Source organism: Vidua chalybeata, chromosome 1 (genome assembly GCF_026979565.1).
Source record: "Vidua chalybeata isolate OUT-0048 chromosome 1, bVidCha1 merged haplotype, whole genome shotgun sequence".
Taxonomy (NCBI): Eukaryota; Metazoa; Chordata; class Aves; order Passeriformes; family Viduidae; genus Vidua; species Vidua chalybeata.
The window spans coordinates 148,805,552-148,833,396 of NC_071530.1; the positions used below are offsets into that span (position 1 = coordinate 148,805,552).

General features: G+C 40.8%; 1 protein-coding gene across 1 annotated transcript in view; it reads right to left on the reverse strand.

Annotated features, from left to right (window-relative positions):
- The window catches only part of AGO2 (argonaute RISC catalytic component 2), a 52,858-nt gene that overhangs the window by 23,718 nt on the left and 1,295 nt on the right, over window positions 1–27,845 (reverse strand). Inside the window, exons 2-6 of the mRNA XM_053952836.1 lie at window positions 11,861–12,056; window positions 7,953–8,073; window positions 1,958–2,139; window positions 563–699; window positions 295–429 (exon numbers count right to left, since the gene is read on the reverse strand). Of these exons, the coding sequence (XP_053808811.1) occupies window positions 295–429; window positions 563–699; window positions 1,958–2,139; window positions 7,953–8,073; window positions 11,861–12,056 (771 nt within the window). The remainder of the gene's footprint in view (window positions 1–294; window positions 430–562; window positions 700–1,957; window positions 2,140–7,952; window positions 8,074–11,860; window positions 12,057–27,845) is intronic.

Genomic DNA, 27,845 nt, shown 5'->3' on the forward strand with positions numbered 1-27,845 from the left:
TTATTAGTAAAATTTGAAATATGAAAAATCTGATATTAGTAATTGGAAAAATTTAAGATTGGGTAATTAAAAAAACATGAAATTCCAGTCTTTGTAAACATTTAGAAATCATCAGATTAGGAGCTGCCATATTTTTGTCATGAAACTGGGATTGGTACTACTGATAGGTTTCAAAAGCAAAAAATATGATTTTTTTCTTTCCCAATAAGGCAAACTGCTGTAGAAAATATTTAAAACACATAGTGGTAACCATATCAGACAGAATAAAGCAGCTGTATATAATTTCCTTATTACCTTTTATTTCTTTGGTAAACTTTACCCTTTGGGAATCTGTCAGAGGTTTTTGTTGTTCTTCAATACTTTTGAAGTCCAGAACTTCACAGACAAACTCAATAACTGGTTGTGCTTTGTAAAATGCAGTTGCAGACACTGCAGACAAAAACATTAATGGTGTGTTACAACAATACAGAGGAAATTCTTAAGAAATCAAAAAAATGGAACTAAAATTTTGCCTTTCCATTAAGAAGAAAGAAGAAACAAGAAAATACTTCCTGGTACCTACCATCAATATTTAGCATCATTTTCCATAATGAAGGTCTGACTGATTGATGGAAGCCAAACCAAACTTCTCTGCCACCACCCAAAGGATTTGAGCACCCTTCTGATGCTGTAAAGAAAGATCTCCCCACAGGAGTATACCTGCAAGAAAGCAAATAAATTCACATCAGAAAACTAAAGCAAAAATTGCAATAAATCCATAACTAACGCAAATTCCTTTTCACAAAAGCACAGAAATGTCAGTGTTTAAAATTACCAATGATCTGAGATTCCTGGCAAGACTCAGGTTACACCTCTCAAAATCCAGCTTGTTACAGTAAGAAACTGGCTAGTACTCAGGCTGAAATTCAATATATCTACTAATTCCAGCAAAAAAAAGCATTAATAACTTTTTATTTGTATTCTATTAAAACTTCAGCTGTGCCTCCATAAGAAAAGAATTAAAAGTCTCTGCTATTAAAACACCAAGGTAACAATCTCTTCCCATACTCTGAATTATAGACATTATCTGAGGGTAAATAAGTGATCTAATAAATATTTCTGATCCATCTTTCATTTTGATAATTAAGTACTGCAAACTTAATAGCAAACAAATCATATCCAGAGCCAATGTGCTCCTCTGAATAAAGGTATCTGACATTCTGGGCTGTTTTCTGTGCTGCAAAACCTGAAGAAAGTAATTAAATATTTTTTTATCCTAAATTTGAGGATAAAGTCAACATAAGGCTATTTTAAGACACATACATTTAACTCATATTACCTATTTAGAGCTTCAATATGGGAAAGTTCAGCCCTACTAAACTCTGTTCTTTGCTTTCTAATTAAATATAATTTGCACAGTGGTCTTAAGAGGCTTGTGTCACGGCAACAGAATTAAGCCAAATATCTCTTGGGTGTGACTGGAAATGCTGTAGGTCCCACTTGAGAAACAAACAAATAATTTCCAAGTTTTTCTTTCCTATCAAAATAGCCACACGGGGTGACATGAATGTCCCCCTAGCACTGCAACCTTTATACAAAATTGGCTATAAACAGCTGTCCAAGGACACACAGGAACAGGGTAAGAAGTTGCTTAAAATCCACCCTTCCACATCTACTGACCTCCAAGCACTTCCCACTCGGAGAGAGCCTCCTTCTCCAAGGCTCCAGAGGGAAGAGGGAGATGGCAGAGCCCCCCTGACCTGAGGCACAGCCATGGGGCCAGTCTGACAGCTCTGGGGAAAGGCTCTCGTGGCCAGGCTGGAGGCTCCAGATCCCACCAGGGAAGCACCAATGGCCTCTTGCCTGAGCCTGCCACTGCCACACAGCCAGCAGCACTGTGGCTGGGCTTTGGCAGCACAGACTGCCCAAAGAGTCACCAGAACACCCCAGTCACACCTAAAGCGCCTCAAGGGCTCACCTCATGGAAGGCAAGTGCCTCATGACAACATCCAGGGCCTGGATGGTCTCAAACGGGACACTCGGCAGGCGGCCAGAAAGAGCATCGTGTAAAGCCTGCAAGCTCACACAGGACATCCACTTGATAGCCACCTTAAATATTCTGTCCTTTCCTTCTCCTGGCAGCGTGACCTCCAGCTCCACCTGCAACAATGCCAAACAACAAACCAAGATGATTCTTTCCATTGGAAGGGGGGAAATCAGAAGGGACAACGCCAGGAAGCAGAGGAGGAGACAAAAGGCAAGGATGAAGCAACAGCATGGATTAGGTACAGCCTCTTTTTACAGCTCCATCTTCCCAAAGGGGTATTTTAGAAGCCTGGAGTGCCTCCCAGCTGGCATCTATCTCCTCTGTGAGGCAACACTGGGACTTGGAGGCGCTCGTATCAACAGGGAGGTCCCGGCGAAGATCCCATAACCTGATTTCAGATCCCCAACACGTCCCAGCGCATCACTGCTCGTGGCAGCTCCTGCACGCCTAAAATAAAACATGGGGTGACACCACCTGCCAAGATCCATGAATTTCTGCTATTTGCTCTTGAGAGCACCAGAGTGCTTTACATACTGCTGCTGCAGATACAGCTCAAACAACAGAAGGAGCTTTAAAAGAGAAAAAAAAAAAAGATCAATCACCCAAACAAAACAGAAAACCCACAAAAGCCACCAAGCCAAAACTGTTAAAGTAAGAAAAGAAAGAATAAACTACAAACCCCAGTGCCAGTGATGGTATCAGGTAGGAAAAAGGGGCACTTCTTTGCCATGTTATGCCCTACTTTGAGCTTTTTTTCTAAAAAAGAGTGGCAAACTACATTGTGGTAAATTACTTCAGCCAATTACTTGTAATTATTTCTAATGCTGATTTCTCCTCTTTCTTAAGACAAAGGAAGTCTGAGCACCTAAGTTTTTAAGCCGACTAAAATTAAGGCTTGTCTGAAATGATCAGGAGGTCTGGGAGTGACTACAAGAAATAACAAGATCAGAGTATCCTTTGTGCTGGATACAAACAAAAAACTGTTGCATTTTGCCCTGCTAGGGAGCTTGCAATTTAAATCTAAAAGGCATTCACTTAACAGGCAAACTGCAATTAGCAAAAATAATAGGTGGCTAGCTGCAAACTAATATCTGCCAGCATCTGGTCTCTTGCAACAATTTGCTTCTTTAGTCCAAAAATAGCAAAGAAATGTAAAACACAAATAAGAAGTCTTCCCGTGTGCCCCCAAAAATGGGTAGACCATCTACAACAGGCACACAAAATTAATATTACCGCTGAATCTCTCCTCCAGCACAAACGTCATTCCCCAGGGAGACTGGAGCAGAGGAAGGAGCTGCACAGCTGTGGGAGGGCAATGGGAACTGAGTCTAATCCTGGAATCACTGCTGTGAGTCTGGCCCAGGTCAACCCTGCTGAAAGGTGTGCAAAGAAACTTTGCTGTGGTCTTCAGCTCACACAGGCTGGAAAGTTTCCATGAGGTCTTTTTATCACCACACCATCAGAAAGTTCCCAATTTGCATCTCATTTACAGCAGATGGAAGATACCTGCCACACCTGACCTCCACTTTCCTTTAAACCTCTCCTCCAAATCAAGTTTCATCATTCCTGCTTGAGCAACCTTGTCCAGTGGAAGGTGTCTGGCAGGGGCAGGAGCTTGGAGCAGGATGGCCTTTAAGGTCCCTTCCCACCCCAACCACTATATACTTATTCCCAATACTGGTAACACACAACTCAGTTGACTATTGAACACTTTAGTGCCTTTAATCTAAAAAAAATACTTAATTTTACTTTTTCTCCTCTCCCGGTCTCAATTTACAAAACTCCTTCACCATGTTGGGAGATGAAGAGCAACCTGCATTGCTGTACCCTTGTCCCTGATGGAAATAAAAGGCCCAGGATTGAAGAATTTCTATTCCAGATGCCCAACTGCAAATACCAGTAAAAGTTAGCAGAGCTGTGACTGCTGAATTTGGCCCAAAACAGTTTTTGCTGCTGGGTCTTACTCCAAATGAGTTCAATTAGGAGTCACTGCTAAAATAAGTAAGGTTTAACTAAAACTTTCCTGTGTTTCTTTTTTTTTAATTAAATATCTCACCCTATTAAAAAAAAACATGAAAATATTAAAAAAAAAGTCCATAATCCTCATCCCACATCCAAAAGTTCATGTATATTTTTAGGCACTGCTAATCAGAACCTTTCCTCTCTCAGTAATATTTCATTTATCCTACTCTGTACTTTTGAGGACAAATGAACACTCTCACGTTTGGCAAAGTAAGCAAAATATGAAAAAATTAGGACAAAGTAGTTTTAGATGGGAATTTTACCGTCCTTTACTATTAGGGATAAATCCTAAAGCAAAGTACAAGATTTGTTTTATTCTCTGTCCCAAAATTAAAAAAAAAAAAAAGTTTACAATGTCAGGATGCTACCTGGTTGAACCACTGTTAAATTGCAACAGAGTTGACAATTTTGCAGCTAAGGGAGCATAATGAAAGGGATTTTACTGTCAGGATGTGAAAAATCATTCAGCCTGTAAAAGAATTTCCAAGCTATTCTTAAAAAGAATAGGTCTTGAAGCTGATGTGGTCTGAATGACTCACACAAACCAGCATTATCAATGTTAAAAAATATAAACCTGACCATGTGTTTTGGAGGAATTATTAGTATTTCTTCTCCTCCATAAAATAAATGCAACATCACATGATTATTTTACCATGCTCTGAGCATACAATGTACCTTTTCTCCATTAATCCAAGAGGTTTTCCTGCCCAGGGATTCAGAGGAAAACAGATTAACAAACTGTGGAGGTAGGAAAAGAGCTCTGTTTCTGTCACGTGCAGTCTTTAGCATTACTTCAGAAAGATAAAGTCAGAGGGGCAAGTTTGTGGCCACAGACAGGATTAACATTTTCCTTCTGGAAAAGGGAATAGCAGCAGGATTTCTGTACCAAACTGCTGCTCTGTTCATTCCTAATTAATGTTTTTCTAATAAAAGACTAATGAAGATGTAGGCTAAGACAGATCAGTTACTCTTGAATCTTGCTAGGTGAGAAAACTTCCAAGTTTAGGTAAAAATAAATTCCAGCTTTTAACTGTGAAAGGATATTTTAGGGGAATACACAAGTAAAGCAGGAATTGAATACAAAGCTGCTTGAATACAAAGGTGACTTGGGTTTGCTGTGTAGAACCTACAAGGAAAGAGGAGACTTTTAATATCTTCCTACTTTGACAGTGTCCTAAACACATCTTTTTTCTTCTCAATGTGTACAAGTAAAAACTAGGAATACATCATGCTAATATTTACATATTTTGTATTTGTTCCAAAAGGTCTAAAAAAATGAAGAAGTTAAAGACTGAAAATAAGGTACATTACGGAAGGAATGAAAATGGATTTGATAACCATGAAAGCCAAGCAGAAAAGTACATAGAAGAAAAAGTTATAAAGGAAGCAGAGCTGCCAGCAAGTATTAAAAAAAACAAGCCCAGAACAACCACTACCAGCAAGAGATGAGGACAAAGTGCATTCATTAATTTAGAAGAGCAACAGGAGGGGAAAAAACCTTGGCAATTTGGTGTCAGCCCTCTGTTTAGCATCAGTTTTTCCACTATACATAGTGGAAAATGCATACTGCAAGTCAATTAAGATCTTCTACCTAGATTAATCATTGTATGTTCATTAATCTTTTCAATATGACCCTAAATATACTCAGATGTGCAGGAAACTTGCTGTATTTGCTATGTACAGAACAGTAAAAAAAAAAAAAAAAAAGCCACCAAAGAAAGCTAATCTAATTATGCTGGAGGAAAGTCCTAATACCTAAAAGCTTTATAGTGGTTTAAATAATGCTTAAACCAATTTAGCACCATGTAAAAATTTCCTTCATTAAGCTAAATTTCCCCACATCTCATTTAAAACAGCTCAAGATTTATCTCTGTGAGCTCTTTCCTCCAGGATAACGTTAATATATGTGGAGCAGAACAAGTGACAAAGCCCTATAACCACGGGAAACAGGGGAAAAATAGGAGTTTATTGAAAGTGAGCCTAGATGTGAGCCACAGATGAAACCACCTGAAACTACCTTGTGCTAAACACCACTACAAACACTCTCCTCAGTGACCACCCACTCCAAATGAGGACTGCTCTGGCAAGACTGGGAATGGATGAGATGATTTCTTGGATGAGTTGTTCTTTCTGTGCCTGTGCCTGCTGACCAGACAGGACTCCATTCCTGATGCTTTGGATTTTAAAGCCCACACACACTAAAATATACATGGTGAAACTGAAGTCTAGGGACAGTGTGGCAGCAGGAAATGCTCCTGATGCCCCAATTCCTTTGTGTCCGTGCAAACCAACAGTGTAACCAACACCTAGGAAAAGGCTGACTCGGAAGATTTTGTTAACTTTGCCCCACTCAAAACGGTTATCAGAGCAAGGAGGGCCAACTTGCATCTCATGAAGTCTCATTAGATCTGAGGATTAATTTAATCCCTGTTTATCATGTATAAATAAACCATTTCTTATTTACCTTTACTTACTAAATGAGGAAGTTCATACTTCTCATAAGGTACACTGTTGTTCATCCATGATTTGTAAAGTATTATAAGGCAACTCTGCATACAACCAGAGTTGTTCAAACCCCTAAGAGACTCTCATCAAGTCTTCTTCCACCTTTGCTAATACTTTGCAGTCTTGTGTGTCAAACCTGTAGGAACTGGAATATTGTATATGAAAGCAAAGGGAAAAACCACTAAGACTTTTAGTGATTCCTTTATAGTTTTCCCAGACATCACCTTATCAGTTAATGAAAAGTAATTAACTACCAGAGTAGAGTCTGACCTTTACTGCATGGCATTCACTTAAACAGATTGGGAAGAAATAAAAATTGCACATATGAGATTAAGAGCTTGATTCAGGTAGAACTATTAACTATGTCAAGCACTGCACAGGCATCCAACGTGAGACAGCAAACGACAGCCTGAACTATTCTATAGCTGCTGAATTTCAGAGGGCCCAAGTGGTTCCCAGTTTCCACATTTCTCTGTATTTCTCTTCTCCCCTTATGTTTTATTTTTGTCTAAAGTTGTAATCAACTCCCAGGAGATAGAACAGTCCTCCCCTGTAACTGTGCACCCCTAGCAGAAGGGGACTACAGCAGTACCAACCAGAATGACTGTGCCCTCCCTCAGGCACTCACCTGATTGAAAAAAGGCACAGAAAATTCAATCTGGTATTAGATCACAGATGCATAGGCTCAATTATTTTCTAGGGCTTATGTGTTAGCATGCTCCAACAGAGTGCCTTCCACTCCAGCAGTCAATGGGCACAGGAGCAGCCACAACCAGAGCCCAAAGAGGTCTCTGCCCCACCAGGAGCTGGCAAACACAACCCCAGTCTTCTCCAGCTGCCCCTGGGCAAAGATTGCAGGTCTTAACCTGTGCAGTGTAAATTAATTTGGCTCTCAGTCATTAAGGATTAGGGAGGAGAGGTTCCAGTACAGGCAACAGAGAGATGGAGGAGCTTCTTTCAGCTACTGATAGTGAGAATAAGCTTAGAGTGGGCCTTGATGAGATTAGTGAGGCGACACAACAGCTTCTTGCTGCCCAGAGCAGTATTTTCCCTCCTCTCTCCCACACTCAACTGTGCTCTCCCTTTTTCCCTAGTGCCACTCTGGAGACTGTCTGCTGTCTGGGGCAGCTGATCCAGCTCCCTAAAGGAGCAGAAACCACATCAGTGGGGAGAAAGAGAGGGAGGAATTAAGAGATATAGAACAAGGAGCGACCACTGGGATAGCAACAAGCTCACACTTGTGTCCTGGCAAAGCACACCCTGAGCAGAGTGGCAACAATAGAGACATCTATTCCAGAAACAGAAAATCAGAAACAGAAAACCAGTTTCTATAAGTTATTAGAAATATTCTGAAAATACCACATTAAAATCTCTAGAATTTTTTCTATTTAAAACTTACTTTATCTCTCCCAATGGGAAGTGGCATAGCTGTATAAAGGTTTTTTCTTCCATCAAACACTGGTTTGCGATCCCCAAAAATCTGGGTTTTAAAGTGCTGAACCATATGCTCCACTATTTCTCTGAAAATGCAAAAAAGATTAAGTTAATCCAACTTTTTACTTTGAATTTTAAGAGGCAGACAAGTACTAACACTAATATTTTGCAACAGAGGCATTAGGTAAATAAAAGGGCTGTCCACTCCTATCTATTAAAGGCAAGATCTGTTTGACTGATCTGAACTGAAAGCAACCTTTTCAGACTAAACTGTTTTCTTAAAACTGCTATCTTTAGGGTTTTTTCAAGTTTAAGCTTTCCTTCCTCTTTTCTGTGACTTACTGGAAGTGGTAAAGTGAAAGCCTGTGCTCTCTCAAGCTCAAAACAAGAGGTGCCTGGTAGATCTGGGGTTTCAGCTCCCCTGTCCTGCAGCCCTTTCTGCAGAGGACACTGGACCAAAAGCTCAGCAGCCTGAGAAGCTTTCAAAAATATCATTATCCCAGCTTAGAGCCCCAATGTCAGGACAGCAGTTTATGCCAACAATGATAGCAAAATGTTTTGCAGCTCCCTGAGAAAAATAATTTTTAAATGCATTTTTTTCATACACACAACAAAACAGGGATCCATCCAACAAAACCGGGTATGTGCACTCAGTGGAGCTGTGAATATTAAAACACACATTCATTTAAAAGTAGCTGGAATTAAGTTCCATTTTTGCATAAACGAGGAAACCACTCACACAGCTCCTGTCAAACCACAGTGTTTACACACTGGTCATCCAAAGCAGCTCAGCAGTCAGTGAGAGGTCAGCTGGAATAATAACACTTTTTGATGCCAAAGGATTTTTGGTTCCAATGTCCCAGAGAGAGATCCTTCAGTCTACCTGTACTACCCAAAATCCATCAGCAGGCTGCAACCTTAACACGCAGTCAGGGGCAAAAGGGCATTAAGAGGTTAAAGTGGTACAGAAAGGAAACCACTGCTCCTCCAGCACTGCTGACAACCAGCAGCTCACAGATGCTGCAGGTGACTGTTCATGCACCCTGATTTGGCAAGGTAATTAACCCAGCACTCAGGTAGGTATAACAGTGCTGCAAAATCTGAGACAAAACTGAACTCACTCAAGGAAAGAATTGAGATTGCTGTAATTGGCAATTTCTTTGCTGTGTCCCAAGGTTTATCTCAAAATAAGATGTGGCCACTGAAAGAAACTCTGACCTCCTGCAAAGCATGAATCAAACTTGACCCAGAAATATCTGCCTCAGGCCTGCAGGGTGTGACTGAATAAGTACATAACTGGTAGGGTGGGAGGAAGGAGGTATTTTTCAGCCTTGAGTTTAAGATTGAGCATGGAAACCCCACTCTCTTCCTGAGCAAGTTCTTCCGATTGTAAACAGCTTTATATAAAAAATGAACACTTCCATTTGTGATGTGTGTTTTCAAGCTTCAAACCACATCCACAATTACCAATGGTGCTTCTCAGCTGTGGGTGGAGATATTTTTAAGAAAATTAAGTTATTTTTTCCATGCACAGTTAAAAGAAGAGTTATTTACCACTTCACTAACTTCAGCCCTTTGGGACTACTATTCTACCAAGCTCATGCAAGCTCACCAAGAACCCTGGGCTGGCAACTGCAGGTAGAGTTCACCTAGCACAAATCCTCAAAAATTAAATTGAGAGCACCCACAATGAAGAACTAAACTCACATTGCCCACTCTGCCTGTCCAGCTACCCCAAAAATCCGGCCTTTCTGCCACATGTACAGAATTGTAGCCAGACTGTATTAATTCAGGAGCACGTTGTCCCAGCTGTGTGTTTTCCAGTCCTGCTCCAGCTCATGTCTCAGTGTGGAACTTGCATCTACAGTGGATACACCCTGCAGTGGGGTCTGCAGGGTCACAGTACACACTGGAGTAAAACTGAAGAACAAAGCTGACACAGATGAGGGAGTAGAGCAAAAAATAAAATCCCCCTCTCTCCTTTCTAGAGGTTATACCATATAAAGCAATGATAAAACTACTTACTATATACATGTGAATTATATAACCAAAATACTAGAAACCTGTAAGCTAGCTGTGAAAAAAATCATTCAGAATTCGATTACATGTGCATCTGCATAATACTATTTTATATATATATAATATATATATGTATTTGCACACAAAGAAATACAGGCACAGACATAGGACACAGCTCACAAGAACTCAGGTGAAGGTGAACACATCTACAGAATAGAGCAGTAAGCACTTAAAAGAATAAAACACTTCAGTATGCAAATCCAAATTGTATTCTTACCACACTGCCCTGAGAAACATCCACCACACCACTGCTGAATTCATCTATGGCATCTCTGCTTATTGCAAAAGGATTTCATCTGTGTAGACCTGTACCTACTCCTGTCACCACAAAAGAGGAGTGACTAACCTGACCAAGCAGAGCAGGTCATTAGCAGGCACTGGAGAAGAACTTCTGAACTGCTACTGAATAGAATCTGCCCTTCCAGTGAGAAAAACTGCTTTAGGTTTTGTGGCAAGCACCCCCACACTGGACTGTAAGGGAGGCGCTCACACAGAAAACACACAGGAGCTGTGCAGCACTTGGCTCCCAGAGGAGCTGCAGAGGCAATCTGGATCATCCAGCAGCAGCTGGCAGAGCTGGAGTGGTGGCAGGGATAGCAGTTCAGGGAAGCAAATTTATCACAGCTCCCCTTATGAAAAAAGTGACTGCTCCAAGTGTTTGCAGTGCTCCAATGCAGGAAGAGCATCTCAGTGAAATCAGCAGTTGCCCTTGCCAAGAAGAGAGTTCAGCTTCATGCACTTAACAACAGTGTTTGCTTTTAAAACTAACCTCAGCTCTTGACTAGCTGAAAAATTAAACTAATAATAGATCACCACAGGAAGTAAAAAAACCCAGGGCAGCAAAGCACAGTGATGCTGCTTTGTGAAAACACTATCATTACCAACTCCTCAGTGTAACAATGGAGAATGCCCTCAGGTTTATTAATTCACATTAGGAAAACCATGGCTTTCAGGTGGCTTTTTTGACTCCACACTGTTTATTCTCATGACAGCTTGTTCCACCCATGTCACCTTTTTTAACAAGGAAAGGATTTGCTCTTGAATACATAAACAGGTCATTCCAATCCTCTACAGTCAAGGTGTAGTTATGATGATGACACTTGCGGTTTCCAGTTTGGTGCCAAGTCTCATTGTCAAGTTTCACTTCTGGCAATGACGCTTCTTTTTCAAGTCAATGAAGTTGCACACTCCAACAGGTCACAGATGCCAAATGCAAGACCTGGCTGCTTCTTTCCCTGGACAGCTGATCCGTGTTTTCACCTTGCTATCTGTTTCAGGAGCATAGTTTTCCCTTATATAGAATCTACTGAAGAAGGATAATTTCTTACCTGCTTTAGTAACTCCATAATCCTCTCCATCAAACAAATGGGTTTTGCCTCCTCTTGTGAGCAGGGAAAGGTGAGAAAACAAGCTGGTAACACCAGCTCCCTGCTGAAGGACTTCAGCCAATTACACTCCAATATTTAACCAGGTAATAATAAATCACTTATCAAGTTGGCTTATACTGACCCAGCTTCAACAGAGCTAATACAGTTTATCCATCTGCCACCAGTGGCTTCAATCAGCAACATCTTAAGAGTCTGACAAAATCAATCCAAGTAAAGACTTGGAGAGAAAAAAAAAAAAAAAAGAAAAAAAAAAAGGATGAACATATCCTGTTAATGGAAGTGATCAGTACAACCACTGATTAAAGCCAGACATCTTTCCAGACATCAGTGAGGGAACCTGGCTCCAGCTTTTTCAAAGAAAAACAAGACTGTACATAAACTGAGGAAAAGCAAAGTGTAGTGTTACCTGTTAACTCTTCTAGGACATTTTTCTGGCTTTATATCCAATTCATAATGGTAGATATCTATTTTAGGAATGTCCATTTCAAAGAAGTTGGCCTGCAGCTTGATTGTTCTCCCAGAAGTGCCAAAATCTGGTCGAGGAGGAGGTTTAAAGGCATATCCCTGTATTGGTGGTGGCAATGGGGGAGGAGGTGTGAGCACTGCAAAAGAGAGAAAGCACAACTTAGCCATCAGCTGTCTCAAATTGACATTTCAGCAAATTTACAGGCTATTGGACCAGTGAAGCCCAGCACATTTAAACCATTACTCTTTACAAACAACCTAAAAAATGAAAAAAAAAAAAAAAAAAAGTCCAAACCCTGCTTTCCAGAGACCATGAATCCTATTTTCTCTTTCTTTCTCATGCTGGTTCACAATTTGTTGTATTTCCTAGCCCCAGTTACTGAAAAAAAAATCTTAAAATCAGTTGCATTTTCCTATACAACAAGTCAGCTGGGTAGGAATTTCACAGGCCAAGCAGGAAAGCAAGAACCATGTTCTTCTTTGCAGGAAAGAATCTTCATTTTAAAACAGATCTACCCACTTTTATTTGAGCAAACACCTATGAAATGGAGTTTCCATCACTTTCCTCTGTGCTGTAGCTCTCTGCAAAATCCTGTATTAGAACTAAACTATTTCCTACTGCTTCCTTCACACAGGAAACACAGCTAATACTCTGCTGCTGCTGTGCTCAATTCTTGAGCTCAAACATCAGCTGTTGCTCAGACAACGGTGAAGCAGAAGCACAAAGGCAGTTTGCTGTTGTTTCAATCCAGAAAAGTCCATTAAAAGTCCATAGAGAAGTTTCTAAGGTACCAACTTGAGTATTCACAACTTCTGCAGCCTCAGTGCTCAGGTGTTCTGTGCTCTGGGGCAATAACAACTTGCAGCAAAATCTTTACATGTGAAATAAGCCAGGAGGTTTCTCATTACTTATATAAGAATCCAGGTGTGGTTTCTTAAGATTATCAAATTCAGTTTCCTGCTAGCACCAGAAGGAATTCACATCCCTTCATTGACAAATCTGTCACCACTTTTCCACCCTGGTTTTCTCTAATGTTCTAATGCTCAGAAAACATCCTTCCATTTTTATTTATTCATGGCAGGTTATATTCAGTGGCCTTCATATTGAGTACTCCTGACTGTACTTCTAGATTTAAACCAAATACCCATTTAATACCAAATTCTAGGCTATGCTCCTTCTGTTAGTCCCTGCTCATAAATCAGGCTTCATCATTCTCATCATTCCAGTCATTTTTCCTGGAGAAGACTAAGTGATAACCACACTGGTGCTTCCATCTCTCAACTGGAAAAAGCAGATTAATGAGCCCTAAACTGCTTTTGCCTGCTGTACCACTGCCTTGTAAAGGCCACCCAGTGACCACTCAGGGCATGTGGACCCATTTCAGTTGCTTATGATCATCTCCCAGTTCCCTATGAACTCCCAGCTATATTTTCTTCAATATATCTACTTTTCTAATCCATAATTATTAACCTGCTGCTTTCTGAATGATGCTCAGGTTCTCCTTTTCCTGTCAATGCTTCCTCTACCCCTTGATGAAATTTCACGTACTTATTCCTAACATTTATGCAATGTTTGTTAACAATAAGATAATTCCCAACATTAGTAGCATCAATTCCCCACCTTACCCCTCAACACTTCCCATGGCCAGCTTCCCACTCATGAGTATCTCCCTATTTCTACCACCCTTGTCACAGTCCGCACCAATTTCCCCATGCACCAAATACTTGATCAGATTTGACACTGTGAAAATGATAGAGGGTTTTGTTATTATTTTTTGAAAATTTTTCTTTCTGATCTTGTCTCCCAAACATATTCTATGGCATCCACCCTTTTAATTCAGGGTACTGAAATTCAATTTCCGTTTTTTCCCTCCCTTTTATAAACATTTCCTTCAAAGACTGTGGTTTTCCTACACTAACTCAATCAACACATTAAAGTCACTTCTTGCTGAAGATCTGCATTTCTATAACATAAAACTTCATGTTTCAGTACTACAGTTTTGCCTTCAATGGCAATATAGCAATTTTTATTTAAGTATTATTCATCCACGTTGCTCCTGCAGTGTCAACAGCTGCCCCGAGAAATGGAGCCAAATATCACCTTAGCTCTTATCTGTAAACCAGTCTTGCCACGAGCAGCCCATCTGCCTCTGCATCTGACCTTACCCACCCCCATCCCTCAAGGCAAGACAAAACACAGCTCACTGATTCAGCTCAACCTTTGGCTTTTTATTTTTTTCTAAATTCCTACACATCCTGACTTCTAAGACATCAATTTTCATCTTTTCCCAACACTTCCAGGCCCTCTGCTGACTTCACGTTTTCCTGATGGTGATTAACTTGCTCAGGTGTCCCTGCAGTCACCATATCCCCTGTTTGGTGTGACAAATTCCCACTGTCTGTGTCATTCAGTGCAAAGAATCCTCTGCTGTGGACAGGACACCTAACAAAGTTATCGACAGCATTACCACTACAGCTGGGAAGTAGCAGAAAAAATACTCCCACAAATATTTGTACTTGCAATACACCAAAGGTTTCTGTGATCCACCTCCAAATCTGATCAAGAGGATGTGCACAAAGCAGCCACTTCTACTCCTCCACAATCCTGTTTGCCATCACTTCCACCCCCTCCTCCCAAATTTTAAAATAATCTGTCTCCCACATACATTTTCAGTCACTTTGCTGCTGCATCCTTTACAGATCACCACTGCACACATTTTTATTTTCATCTTTCCGTAATGGAACGTTCCCATTTGAAAATTATGTCCTAGTCATTAACTTTATTCTGTGATTTTTGTGTATTTCCATGATTCCTGTAACACCACCCATTAGAAAATATTTTAATTTTCCATCCAGGCTCCTGTATTTTAACAGTTACATTTCTTGTTATCCACACTCCGCATTCCACATAGCCTTACCATTATTACCTGGCCAACTGTTATCAATATATTGATTTCCCTTCTCTTTCACAATGATTTTTATGTCTTCTAACATTTCTGTATCTACTGTCACATCCTAATTTCAGTGCCCTTCCTTTTCTGTGCCATATTTCATACATCATGACTAATTTTCAAAATGACAAAAAATTAAACTTAAAAATTGGAAGTACAAAGAGAAGCATGATGGAAGGGGACCCACATCCCCACAAGCTATTTATGCTGCCAAATTAAGGAATTCTGTAATTAAGCAATACTTTCTCCCTCTGTTTTAAAATGGGATTGTTTAATGCTTCATAGGGGCATAACAAAGCCATATCTGTAAGTGTTCAGGGATCAACATGAACATGTGTTGCTCAACAACACCACTGCATTCCTCCACTGGAGTTTTAGTGACAAACAGTGAATAAAAGTGAGGGTTCAGCCCCATTTTTGAGAATAAGATGAAATGCTGAGAGAAGCACAGATTCCTTGGGAAAGATGGGAAGGCAGTTTTATAACCTGCATGACTCACAGAGATAAAAAAGCACCAAGCTGCCCAGAAAGCAGGACCACTGCCACCCTCTATTTTCATCCTAAACAATTTTTTCAATTATTTGGATTTTACAATCTAATTAAAGAAAAAAAAAAGGGGGGGGGGAAGCTATTTCTGGCTCAACTCCCAAGGCAAAACTTATTTAGGGCAGGGTGTTGCTTCAAGGAGATAAGTACTGTTTATTAAACAGCAGCAGTGACCCGATAAGCGCTCAACCTACATTTCTGCCGCCCAAAACAGACACGTATGTGTCAACTACAGCACCGAGGGATGGGAACTGAGCTCCAGGGGAGAAACACTAAATACTGCAACCACTGAGCTGCATTCACTTTTTGGACTACTGCTTCAAATTAAGAAAGCAAAAATCAAACTATCTTGTGTAGAACTTATTACAGCAAGCAGCTGCGACGGGTAGAATCACAAAATACTGGATTTGGTGCTGACAGAACAGAGAAATAAGGCTTAGCCTCCTATCAAAATATGATAGAAGCCTTCAGCCTTGATCAGGAGGCACAACTTCTGCTTTCAAAGTGATTCAGCTGCCCCATCTCCCTGTTCAAACACCCCATCATTCACCGACTTTTAAATGTGACAGAAGCTGTATCAATACAGAAATATTTTCCTTAGTGCCAAGGTTCTTCCGAGGAAGCTTTTGCAGCCGGGTGAGGTGTGCTACAGAGGACAGCACCTGACATCTGAGCTGGAAGTGATGCTCTGCCCAGGGAAATCTGCCAAAATTCATGCAGAGACACCTTCATGAACACAGATGCTGCTTCTGGAGACAGTTTTCAAAGCATTGGATCTACATGCATGCCTGGATTTTAGTTTTAAAGTGCTGTCAAGGAAAGAAGGGACTAGAAAAAAGATTAAATACTAATAAACTGGAGCATCCATGTGGTAAGTATTGGAAGCTCCTCACTCATTTGCCAGATGATAAAATGAATGAGAACATTTCAGCCTTGATATGATGACTGAGACCATCAAGAGCCCCATTTCCAAGGTGTGAATTAAGGTGAGCTGGGTATGGCACAATGAGGTGCCCACATGCTTTTAGGCTTACTTTTATCAGGAAAGAAACCAGATTTCCTATTATAATTCATCCCATTTACAAAAACAAAATGTTCATAGCTATCAGTCTTAAAAGCAGCAATTTCCACCAAAAAAAAATCTGGAAAACACAGATATCAGAAAAATAACAGTCTTGTGGCGGTTTTATGAAGTGAAATTAGCAATCAAGCAAAATTACTCTGTCAAAAGATGGGGGGGGGGGAGAAAGGTGTCAGTAGGGAAACCTGGATAATCACAGAAATGCTATGTTAGTAAAAATATTTTTTGCCAATTGAAAACTATTGTGAACACAAGGCTGGCTGCTCTTACTCCTGCACATTGCTGAGGATCAAAATCAAGAGATAAAAGTGACTCAGGGAGTGAGCAGGCCAAGACACTCCTTGTCTATAAAAGGTGTGAATGAGCCACACACTTCGACAAGCTTCCACTCTTAAATCCACACAATTATGCAATGATGGTTTTTCAGGACCATGTGCTCCATTAACCATCTCCCAGACTCAGAGCATTCATTTCTTTTATCCTTCACCATTTTTTAAAGCTCAACTGCTGGCCTGCTCAACATGCTGGAAGTGCTGCCAGTCAGCATTAAACTTGCACATTGGAGATTTTTTAGCAAAGAATTATGCAATTTTAAGGTGCAGTCAGAGGCCTAATGAGTTACTAAATAAGAAGGGGCCAGACGAGTTGCATGGAAGGGCTTGTCGACACAGGAAATCATCTGAGCATAATTACACCAGTGCAATTATATCAGTAAGTTTCCTTGTGTGGCAAGTCCTAACTCATATTTAATAACCAGGTGATGCTTTCACAACTCTCAGTAGGTTTTAGCATTGGGCTCATGCAATCTACATTTGCCAAGGGGAAGACTCTCTAAAACCATTTTTGTAAAAATATATAATCTCTAAATGAAACTAAGGTGAAGGAAGCCTTATTTGAAAGCATCACTTTGGGTTAAGGTTTCCAGTATCAGATAATGGGGCTGCTCTTCCAGATCATCACTAAAGGTGTTTTAGCTACAACCACTGTACACATTCACTGCTGCCTCCAGGTCAGCCTCTGATGCCATCACACAGATCCAGAGAGGATGCATCGCTCCTTGGGCAAAAAAAAGGGATTTAATAACTTGTCCTCAACTACTGAGCAGCTGTTTTGCCTCCAGAACTGCAAGAAATAAATAAAATGACAAATGTGTTCATCATTACCAGGTTAAAAAGAACCAAGACTGGCAAAGGAACACCCTCCAGCAGCTGCTGCAGAGGAGCAGAGGACTCTGCTATGTGTTCTGAACACAGAACAACATAGGTGGGAAGAGACCAGGCTGACTTGTCAAGTTTTGAATATCTTAAAGAACAGAGTTTCCACAACACCTCTTACAATCCGTTCCACCCCCACGGTAAAATAAACTTGCCTTCTACTCAACTGGTGCTTCCTGTGCTCCAGCTTCTGCCCTGCTCTGGTGCACTTGCCACAAGACTGGCTCCATCTGCTCCAAAGGTTCCCCCCAGCCAGTTGGAGAAGCTGGAAGATCATTAAGATCACCCCTTCCCCTCCTCTTCCTAAGGCTGAACACACCTGATTCCCTTCACCTCTCCTGGTCTGCCACATGCTCCTTCCCCCAGTGCCCTGCCACAGGGCTTGCAAAAGGGTCATGTCCCCTTCTGGAAGTGCTCTTTGAAGTGAGAGAAAGGGAGACTCGGAAAGGGGACACCCCACACCAGGGGAAACAGGATTTCCACAAATAGTTATTCAACTACCAGTAACAGAGGAATTCAGAAAGAATGTGGAAAACACCCAGTACTGATCCTTGTCAGGATTTGCGCAGAGTTTTTATATATTTTAGTCACACATAAATAGAGCAGGAAAAAAATACAGGGATTTCAGCCTTTTCTTTTTAGGACCCAACTAAAGAAAAACTTGGGGCTCTCTTCAGGTTTTCTGACAGTCTGGGTTTTATAAAGAAGTTTGACTTCTGGCTTTCTGTTAAGAACCGTTAGGGAACGATAGGAGAGAGGCTGGCAGTGTTTTCTGTGAGATAAGGGAAAGTCAAAGCTGCAGCTCATAGTCCCTTGATATTTTGGGAGCAGAGGAATCTATATGGGACCTGTAAGTCTGTCTGCTGCTCATTAAGGATGTTTTAGAGCCTGGAAACCAGAAGCTCTTCAGTCAAGCTATAACATTCTTAATTAGATAATGCACAACAAAAAAACGTTACAGACATACCTGTTAATCTCCAAGAACTCAACAAGCCACAAGGAGAGTGGAGGAGATGATGTAATCAGATTTTCAGCTGTCATTTTTGTCAAAACCCCACTCTAAAGGTTCTTCTGGTCTCTCAGTGAGCAGCTACCACACTTTCTAACCACAGCACACTGCATGTGCCAAAGTGGGCTACAAGCAAAAGGGCTGGCTTAATATTGACGAGCAAAAATGAAGGAGCTGTCCTCATGTTTGGTCATATTTTAAGGCCCTTGCATGACTACTGAGATGTTTGATGCTACTCTGCCAGATTGCTTCCAGTTTCTTAATGCTGTAGTATGAAACTAAATACCTTAACAAAGAGTGATAAACAGCACTGCCTTCATAACTGTAATCTCATTATGTTCAGTAGACTACTCCAGACATCATTTTATTGACTAATGGGCACTTCCTGTGAAAGAATTCACGCAAGATTAACTTTCAAGTCAACCCTTTTACCTACTGAAAGATGTCCCTGCCCATGGCAGGCAGGTTGGACAGGATGATCTTTAGAGGTCCAGCCCAACCCATTCTATGATGATTTTGTCTGGAATAAACAATCAGTTACAGATCTGCAGCTCCCTTGGTTGCCCTGATGCCTTTTTGACCTTTTTAGGATACAAAAACGACCTTTTCACAGTGCCAGAAGTGATGTGATCACTGAGAGCAGAATCGCTCCCAGACACCAACGGTGTGAGCTGCAGTTACAGATCAAAGGGAGAAGAGAGACATCAATCCAGCCTGCTTTTAAGTCAGGACCACATTTCAAAGAAGAATATATAAGAACAAAAGAACTGAAGAGGAAGAGATCAATGTTCCAGCAGAAAGCAGAATGGTTCTTTCCAGCCCACAAGCTGCTTCTGGACAATGTCAACTCACAAAAGACACCAAGTGTTAGTACTTTGCTTTCCTCCCACATTCTCCTTGCAGCCTTGACCTTCAAAGTCAGCCTCCAATTTTTTGAATACAAACAAGCTGCTTTTCACTACCTACAAGTGGGGTGAGCAGTGGCAGAGCACCCAAAGTGCAGAACTTCCATCCTCACTGCTCACAAACCAGGTGCCTTAACCAATCCCTGCACGTGGAATTTGACCAAGTCCTACCACAAACCTTCTTAAGGGCCACAGAGAAATGCTTTTAATTACAAGCTGCAGCTTGAATTAAGTCATCCAAATAGCAAGCCTCAGCCAAACAATGGAGGGATGCTTACGGCTTACCCACAAGTCAGCAGCCCAGTTTGAAGTTAAATGTGAATTCAAAGAACAAAATAACTCCATCTTCAGACAAACCTCTGCTCAATGAAGGGGGAAATGGAGAACATTCTTAGTGCTATTTATCACATTTGACCATCATGATTCATTCCCTTTTCCATGCCTTAGAAAATGTTGAACTAATTCCAGATGTCTTTCCTAACAATTTGAAATACAGAATATAATGGTATTTTCTGCATTCATAAAAAGTAATGCCTCCATTCAATACAATCTCTGTTCTTTGCCATTTCAAAAGACCCAAAGTGAATAAACACATATTTTAAGAGGGAACAAAAAAAAACCCCAACCCACCTACTCACACCTATTGCTCCCTTCAGGCTGCTTCTCCTCTAAAGAAGGTAAGACCAGAAATTCCATATTCATCATCCCACACTATGCTTCCCTTATTCCTTGTTTGCATTTAGGTTAGGAAAGAAATGTGGCTCCCCCTCCTTCAGTACTACCTGACACTTGGAACTGCACAGGTTTGTAGGAATCAGCCTATTTTAAGTCACTTGTTTTCATTTTAAGTCACTACAAGGCTGGTAAAGCATGACTTCTTCATACATCAGGATTGACCCTCCCAAAATATTTAACACACAGATTGAAGTTTCCATCACTACTTGGTGTGAACATGAGACAGACAAGCAATTCCATTCAGTCCCCAGGAGCCACAGTAAATCCAGCTGCTGCCAGGTGCAGAGCTGAGCTCAGCGAGGGGTACACGGCCCCAGCCCCATCGTTAGGTACTTCAACACCTGCACACCCCAGCTGCCATCACACAACACCATGAGAGCTGCACAGCTCATTTTGACACTCCATTACCTCCACATCTCAGGCTTTCCAAGATTATTTTTTTCCTCCTCAGCAACAGTAAGAACTGGTCTCTGCATTACAGCCCACAAGCGGATGTTGGATAGATTAAATCCCCCGAAGCAGAGTCGGAGTTCTCAGCAGTGCTGCTCCCCCAACACTTCTCCTTTCCCCTACCATTACACCCCATCCTCTCCTCCTGCATTCCTAGAGCCATCAGTGCCCACATGCACACCAGTTCCACTGAATTCATGAGTTCTAATGGCTTGGGCTCTATTCCATGGCCACTGGCATGGTTTTTCATGTGCTGTGCCCCACCAGCTGGGAGCTGGTGCCACAGAGGCCCCAGATCCACGTTCCCAGTGGGATCTGCATTGTGCACAACTTAATGAAACACAGAAGTGATTTGTCCTCAGCTAACTAAAGAAAGAAGTTAGGATGGTTCTGCTTTGAGTTGTACCTTTGCAAGTACATTTCATACCCACACAGACTTCGGCTGGCAGTGTCTTTGTGAAAAATCTAAAAATAAAAATTAAGCTGTCTTCATTCCTAAACAGTTTTTAATATACAAAACTCAACTGTAGAGCTGCAACTCGGAACAGTCATGTCTTCCTTGGGGAAAAAATAGAATCTTTTCCCATACCCACACTGGATTAATCTACAAACACATGAACATTCTCATGGTTTAGCTTCAAAATAGAACAATTCCCAGCTAAGATCCGAGGTTATGCTTTATATTTTATCATTTCAGATAGTGAAAGCAGCTGCAGCAGCATCTTCAGCATGTAGTAATATCTCCTGTGGTTTCCAGAGATAGGGCTGTGGTTTTCAGCATCGCTGCAAAGAGGGCAAAATGCAGGTTCCTAATAGTGGAATAACTGGGATATTACAGAGTGTAGGCTGGCAGCAGAAGTCCTCTATCAGAATTTTTTCCTTCCATTACACCTCAGGGTTTTTTCCTCCAACTCCTTCTTGTAAGAAACTGATGTTCTCATATTACCTGATAAAAACTAAAACTCAGCTATGAAATGTAAAAAAAAAGACACATAAAAGTTTGCTACAGAGAGGCCTCCCTGAAATTTCACATTAAGGGAATTTGCAAGTCAAACAATCAGGAAAAACCCACCACTACTGTGTTCTTATCACATAAGGAGACCCAGACAACAAAGCTTCATTTCCCTGCCTTGGCGGGAAGTTTCCTCCTTTTGAAAGAAGCTCTGACTTTTAAACAACACACCCTTATGCAAATATTCTGAATCCCTATGAGTTAATCCTAAGCATTCCCTCATTAAACACTGAAGCTCTTCCCAAAATGAAATGCACTGGTCCACTGAGAAATTAATTCTTCTGCATTGTCATTTCTACATGAACCTGGATTTCTGCTCTATTTTACTTTTTGTTTTGCTTATGGTTTGGAGGGTTGGTGGTTTTTTGGGTTTTCTTTTTAAACCTATGTCTCTCAGTAGAGACAGCAGTATTACTTGAGAAACCATAGGTTTCACTGGCAGTAAAAAAACCACAAACAAGAGAAACCCCCTGCTCTCCCAAAGCCTTGTCCTCCATGAGGATTTCAGATATGATGGAGGAGTATGATGGAGCAAGAGTGTAAAACCAACAGAGAAACTATAAAAAAAGCCCATAAAAACCAGTAGAAAGGGAGCATTCAGTGCAAACCACAAGCTGTATGAAAGGACAAAGAAAGAAGTTCATTATCAAAGTCAGGAACACAGCAACATTTAGACAGGAATTCACCCTCTCTATGAACAGACGCCTGTCCTTTAATAGCAAACACTTGCTAAACAAGTTTCAGAAGGCATATAATGAGGCCCCAGTAATAATTATGTTTTAAAGTTTTATTCATCTACATGACAGGTTTAACTTCAAACAATTTTTTGATTGATCTAGCTAAGCCAGTGAAACCTCCACTCTTGGGAATTCTCCTAAAATTGGATTATTTAAAATAAATCTAAATTAGCACATCCACACACACTTCCTACTACTAAATTAAAATTTCATTATATTCTCACATTAATAAGCTCTTGTGTAAATTTCATGACTAAACTAGGAACATAAAGAAAGCATTGCTGAGACAAGATGTTGCAATATTCTGACATGAGCAGCTCAAACAGAGCCACCCACGGTGTCCAACACTGCCAAGGCAGCTCCTCAGTGGCCACAAAAGTGTTACTTTTTTTCCTAGACTATATAGAAAATCATAAATATCACTTGATACACTTGATAAGTTTCAGAAGTGTATTTTCAAGCTTCCCAAGATAACATGCTGAGATTAGTTTACTTCTCAAAAAAATGAAAACTTCAGCTTTGCTCTGCATCTCCTCTTGTCACACCCAACACAGGCTGGAAGTGACACAACGAGACAGTAAAATCATGTACTGTTTAAATACACAGTCTTCAGACTTACACATTTTATTAAGAATATTCTCCACCTTCTGATTATAAAGCAGTTTGTACAAGGGGATTTAATCAGGTTGTGCTAGGAGAGCTTTTGGGAAAAACTGCAGAGTTCAAAACTGCACATGTAGAGCCCATAACTGGAGTTATTCTGCATCTCTGAAAAGTTAAATATTTTAATGTATCTCCCAAAGACAGAGACTTGCATGACTGCAGACTTACTCATGTTGGGACCTGGTCCCCAGCAACTTCACTGCAGATGGCAATAAACTCCCACACAACAAGACAGAACACAACTGAGCAGCAGTACAAAAAACAGAACAGGAGAAACAAATTACAACAGGAGAGAACAAATTACTCTCACCACACCTGTGATTAAAAAAATAAACAAATCCCTTTCACAACCCAAACAGTAACAAAATTCGGTAGCACTGTGGACAGCTCAATGAGTAGCCAATTCAAAAGAAAAAACTCAAAGCAAGCTTTGGACTGACTTGATTATGCCCAGAACCACAGTACTTTCCCATCTCAATCAATGGTTTGCTTCCACCTTGGCTGTGTCCAGTTTTGTGAAGTCATACAGTTAAAAAAAAAAAAAAACAAACAAAACTTTCCTTCCTAGAAAGCCTGGATACCAGGTGCCACGTGGCTTCACAGCTGCAGCCTAGCTATAAAGCAGGGTATTTAGAAGAAGCAATTTTGCTTAATATGAAATGCAAAGACAGAGTACAGAAACAGATTCAATAACGCTCACACAAAAACTTTTTATTTGAAAGCACCAAATAATGTTCTGATAAGAGAACAATAAAAGCAAAACAATTAAAATAGAAAAGTTAAAATGAATTGCACTAATCTGTGGTGATCACTGAACAGACTAAAAGACACCACTGATTAAAACAGTCTGAGTATATAAAAATACAGGCATCACCTCAGTCTTGAGGATTTAAAAAAACCCCACTTCCTGGACAGTACTAGAAAGTCTCTTCAAAGCACAACTTCTTAGAAATGGTTGCCAAAGGGACTCACAAATTACAGCTCTGGTGTAAAACAGGAGTGACACTACACAAATTCAGTCTACCTGGGGTTGATACTATCCAGGTCTGTCTTTTCCAAACTTCTGCAGTATAAAATGTAAAATGAAATTGTTAAGTTCAAATTTGTGTATTACAATATAAGTGGGGAAAAAAAAGCCCCAATCAAAAATCCCTTTGCACCGAATTCAAAGGGCTGTGCTTCCCTAGTCAATAGGATAAGAGATATTTTACATTCTAGTGGGCTGCTTTGTGAGTACTTCAGAGAGGAAGCAAGATACTAAAACAAATTAATTGGACAATGCATGGAACAGATCCCTACCCACAGCCACTACAGTTAAAACTACGTAGTATTTTCCACCAGCTTTTTTTTTCCTCTAGTTCATAACTTACCAAAAATAAGATACTGGAGGCTGACTTTTCTTCATTTAGAGATTTAGTAATAATTTCTGGTAGGCTAAGTATTAGAAACTTCATCACCAAAAATAAGACCAAGTATCTTGCTTAAAGATGAAGTAAGAGAAGCAAAACACCAAGATTCTGACAGCACTTACAAGTTCTCTGAAGCTGTCATCAGGACAGCCTTAGCCAACATGAACAGGCGTTTCATCAGGCAAGTAAAGTTCCTAATTAGTTAAAACTAAATTAGTGTTTGCAAAGCCAATTTAGCAGAAGTTTACAATGCTCATTGGCTGATCCCTGCAATTTCTGGAAGGCCGAAAGTGTTTAGAAGGGCTGGTTTCTGAAACGGAAAAATCTCTCCCTCCTATACAGTTCTAAGGGGTACAAGAATATCAGATGATCATCTAAGGCATTTTTTCTTACTGAATTAAAGCATTTATATCCCTTTTCCACCCTTCTGTGAAAGACAGGCAGACTGGTGGTGATAGCAGTGAAGGAAGGGCTATAAATTGTGAAAAAATAGCTTTCCTGGAAGCCAGGAAGGTTTGGATGTTCCTCTGCACTGCTTCTGTACATTCCAATGCACCACTAAGTACATACGAGCACATAACAATTCTGCAAAAGTGAAAAACTTCAAGATGAAGTAAAAATAAGTGCATAAAATCCCATGTAACTGCAAAGTCAGCATGAGAATCACTGCTGAAAAAGACATTTCACTTTTCAATAGCAAATAGCACAGTACAGTTCAGAAAGGAAAGGAGAAAGTTTGGTGTCACATCTGACACCACCAATTATCTTTCCATCAGACCACCTCATCTTTAAGCCACCTGAAAACAACACAGTTAACTGAGGCAACATAATGATATAGAATTTTTCTCTCAATTAGGAAAATATATTGGTCATGACAACAACACATTTGAAAAAGTCATGCTGTGTTCTGTAGGCTGTAACTTTGTCAAATGCAATTTCAATTTTAGCAAAAACAAAGAGAGCTGAGGCTGTATATGAAGTTTTCATTCCCTCCTCTCTGTGTGGCAGTTTACAAGGAGTCTCAGCATTAACTTATGGTCTAAAACTAAGCCAAAGAAACTGGATGACTCTGTGGTATCAGCAGCAGAGTAAGACCAGGTCCATATCCACCCCCAAGAGAAAAGAAAAAGGCTTTTTAAGAAGAGAAGGGAAGACCTTTAACAGGATGTACAAGGGAGCTTTTGCTGCCACTGAAACACAAGCTAAGAGAACACCCAGATGAAGATATTGCCATTTCTACTACCCCAGCTAAGGCATGAGCACACCCTTCCCTGCACCACATTTTAAGATTGAAGACTCCCAAAGAAAATCAATATCTAACATCTAAAATCTTCAAGAAAATATATGGAAGGTAAAAACAAGTACCTGCACTGAAAACCAAAACAGAATTACAAGTTTCAACAGTCTATTTACAGTTTTTAAAGGGTAACTCACAACTACATGACAAGAAAATAACTTCAGTTCCACTAATTTAATAAAGTTGCTTTTCGTGCTAGGGAAAAAAAGTTGGTATTCCACACACAAGGCTATAATCAACTTCACACTCTTTTTCAGACAATTCCTGCTTCAACAATACATTAACACCCTCAACATCAGGTAAAACCAAATATCCTTTCAAAGAATAAAAGAGAAATCTGTGGTGTGCAAAGTTTAGAATTAATAAATACATTAAGACTTAGAAGTGCAGGTTCCAGAAGTTCATGCAGCTTTTAATCTTTATGCCACTTTGATATTTTTCTGTCCTTCTAAAAAAAGGTACACCACAATATCAAAGCAGTATCAAGATTTTTCTGCAAAAAATAATTCCTTCTCAGATTTCCAGATTCTTTACTTTTCACACTTTCTTGAAGCTAATAAAAAAAGGGTATGGAAGCAAAGTCGCAGCAAATTCAACACCAAGTCAAGAACTCAGACAGTATTTGGTAAAAAGCAAAAAGGGATCATTAATTTTCTAATTATGGAAACAGTGATTTCATGACAACCCTTTAGTGTATAAAAACCCATCTTACTCCTGACATTAACAGCATGTTTGAACAAACTTTCCAACGTTCACCAGCAATGTTTTGCAATCAGTCAGAAATGGCCTCCTAACGTGCTTGATATACCGTTTCCTGAAAAAGAATTAAGACTAAAATAGCAAACCCTGGGGCAAATTGAGCGGTTCCTCTGGCAGGAGGCCAGCACCAGGGGCACCCTCCGACGGGTTTGGCTGCAGAGTCCAGTCTGGACACGGGAGCTGGGAGAAAACAGCAGCTCCTGCGCATCAACAGCGTCCGGAGAGGGCAGCGGCTCCGGCGGCGGGATCCGGATAGAGCAGAGATGAATGGAGCCTTTCCCTCGTGTCAAGGATGTGCTGACAGACCTGGAGAGGCTGCAGCTCTCTGCTGTGTTCACAGCAGCTCTGGCTCGGTGAGGGGCTGTAAACCACACTTGTGCTCTCTCCTCCGAGCAGGATTTCACACACAGTGGGTTTGTAGTTTTCAGATTAACATGTGGCAGGGGACTTCACAGTCCCTGCTTCCAGGCTGGCTCACAGAAGAGCCACGCTATAATAAAAATCTCCAAGATGCCCTGCCTTGTGTGTGGAGTGGAGCAGGAAGCTGCCTGGGCTGCCAGAAGCCACTGAGCTGCTGAGGCTGTCCGTGGATGATTTCACAGGAAGGAAGCAGAGCGTTGCTCACCATGTGGAGAACAACTCGCAGCTCCCACCCCGGCACAGACACGGCCACTGCCCAGCGCCGCGCACGGGGAAAGGGCTGAGCCACACTGATAAACTCGGAAGTAAACAAGACACAAGATGAGCTCGGCTGGAGGCAGCGGAACAGCAGGAGCCCGAGACACACACCGGCGACAACACACAGCCACCTAGGACTTGGTGAAAGTACAGCAGTGTCAGCAGCCCGAGGTTAGGAGGTTGTTGTTCCAGGAAGGTGAAAACATTCCTTCACATCAAACGTGCATCCCTGATGGCAAACAGCAGCCACCAGCTGGGAGATCATTCCAAGTGAAAGGGAAAGTGGTAGGATCGGATAAGAGAGTAAATAAAGAGACTCCCACAAATGAAACTACTCTCAGCCCATATGCTGGTAGTATTTTTAATTATCTGTCTTCTTAAGCACAATTTCAAACAAGATCTATCACCACGAGGTGAACATAGCAACAGCCTGATGTTGAGCCATAAGCACCTGTAAACTGAAAGTGTACCTGTGCCTGA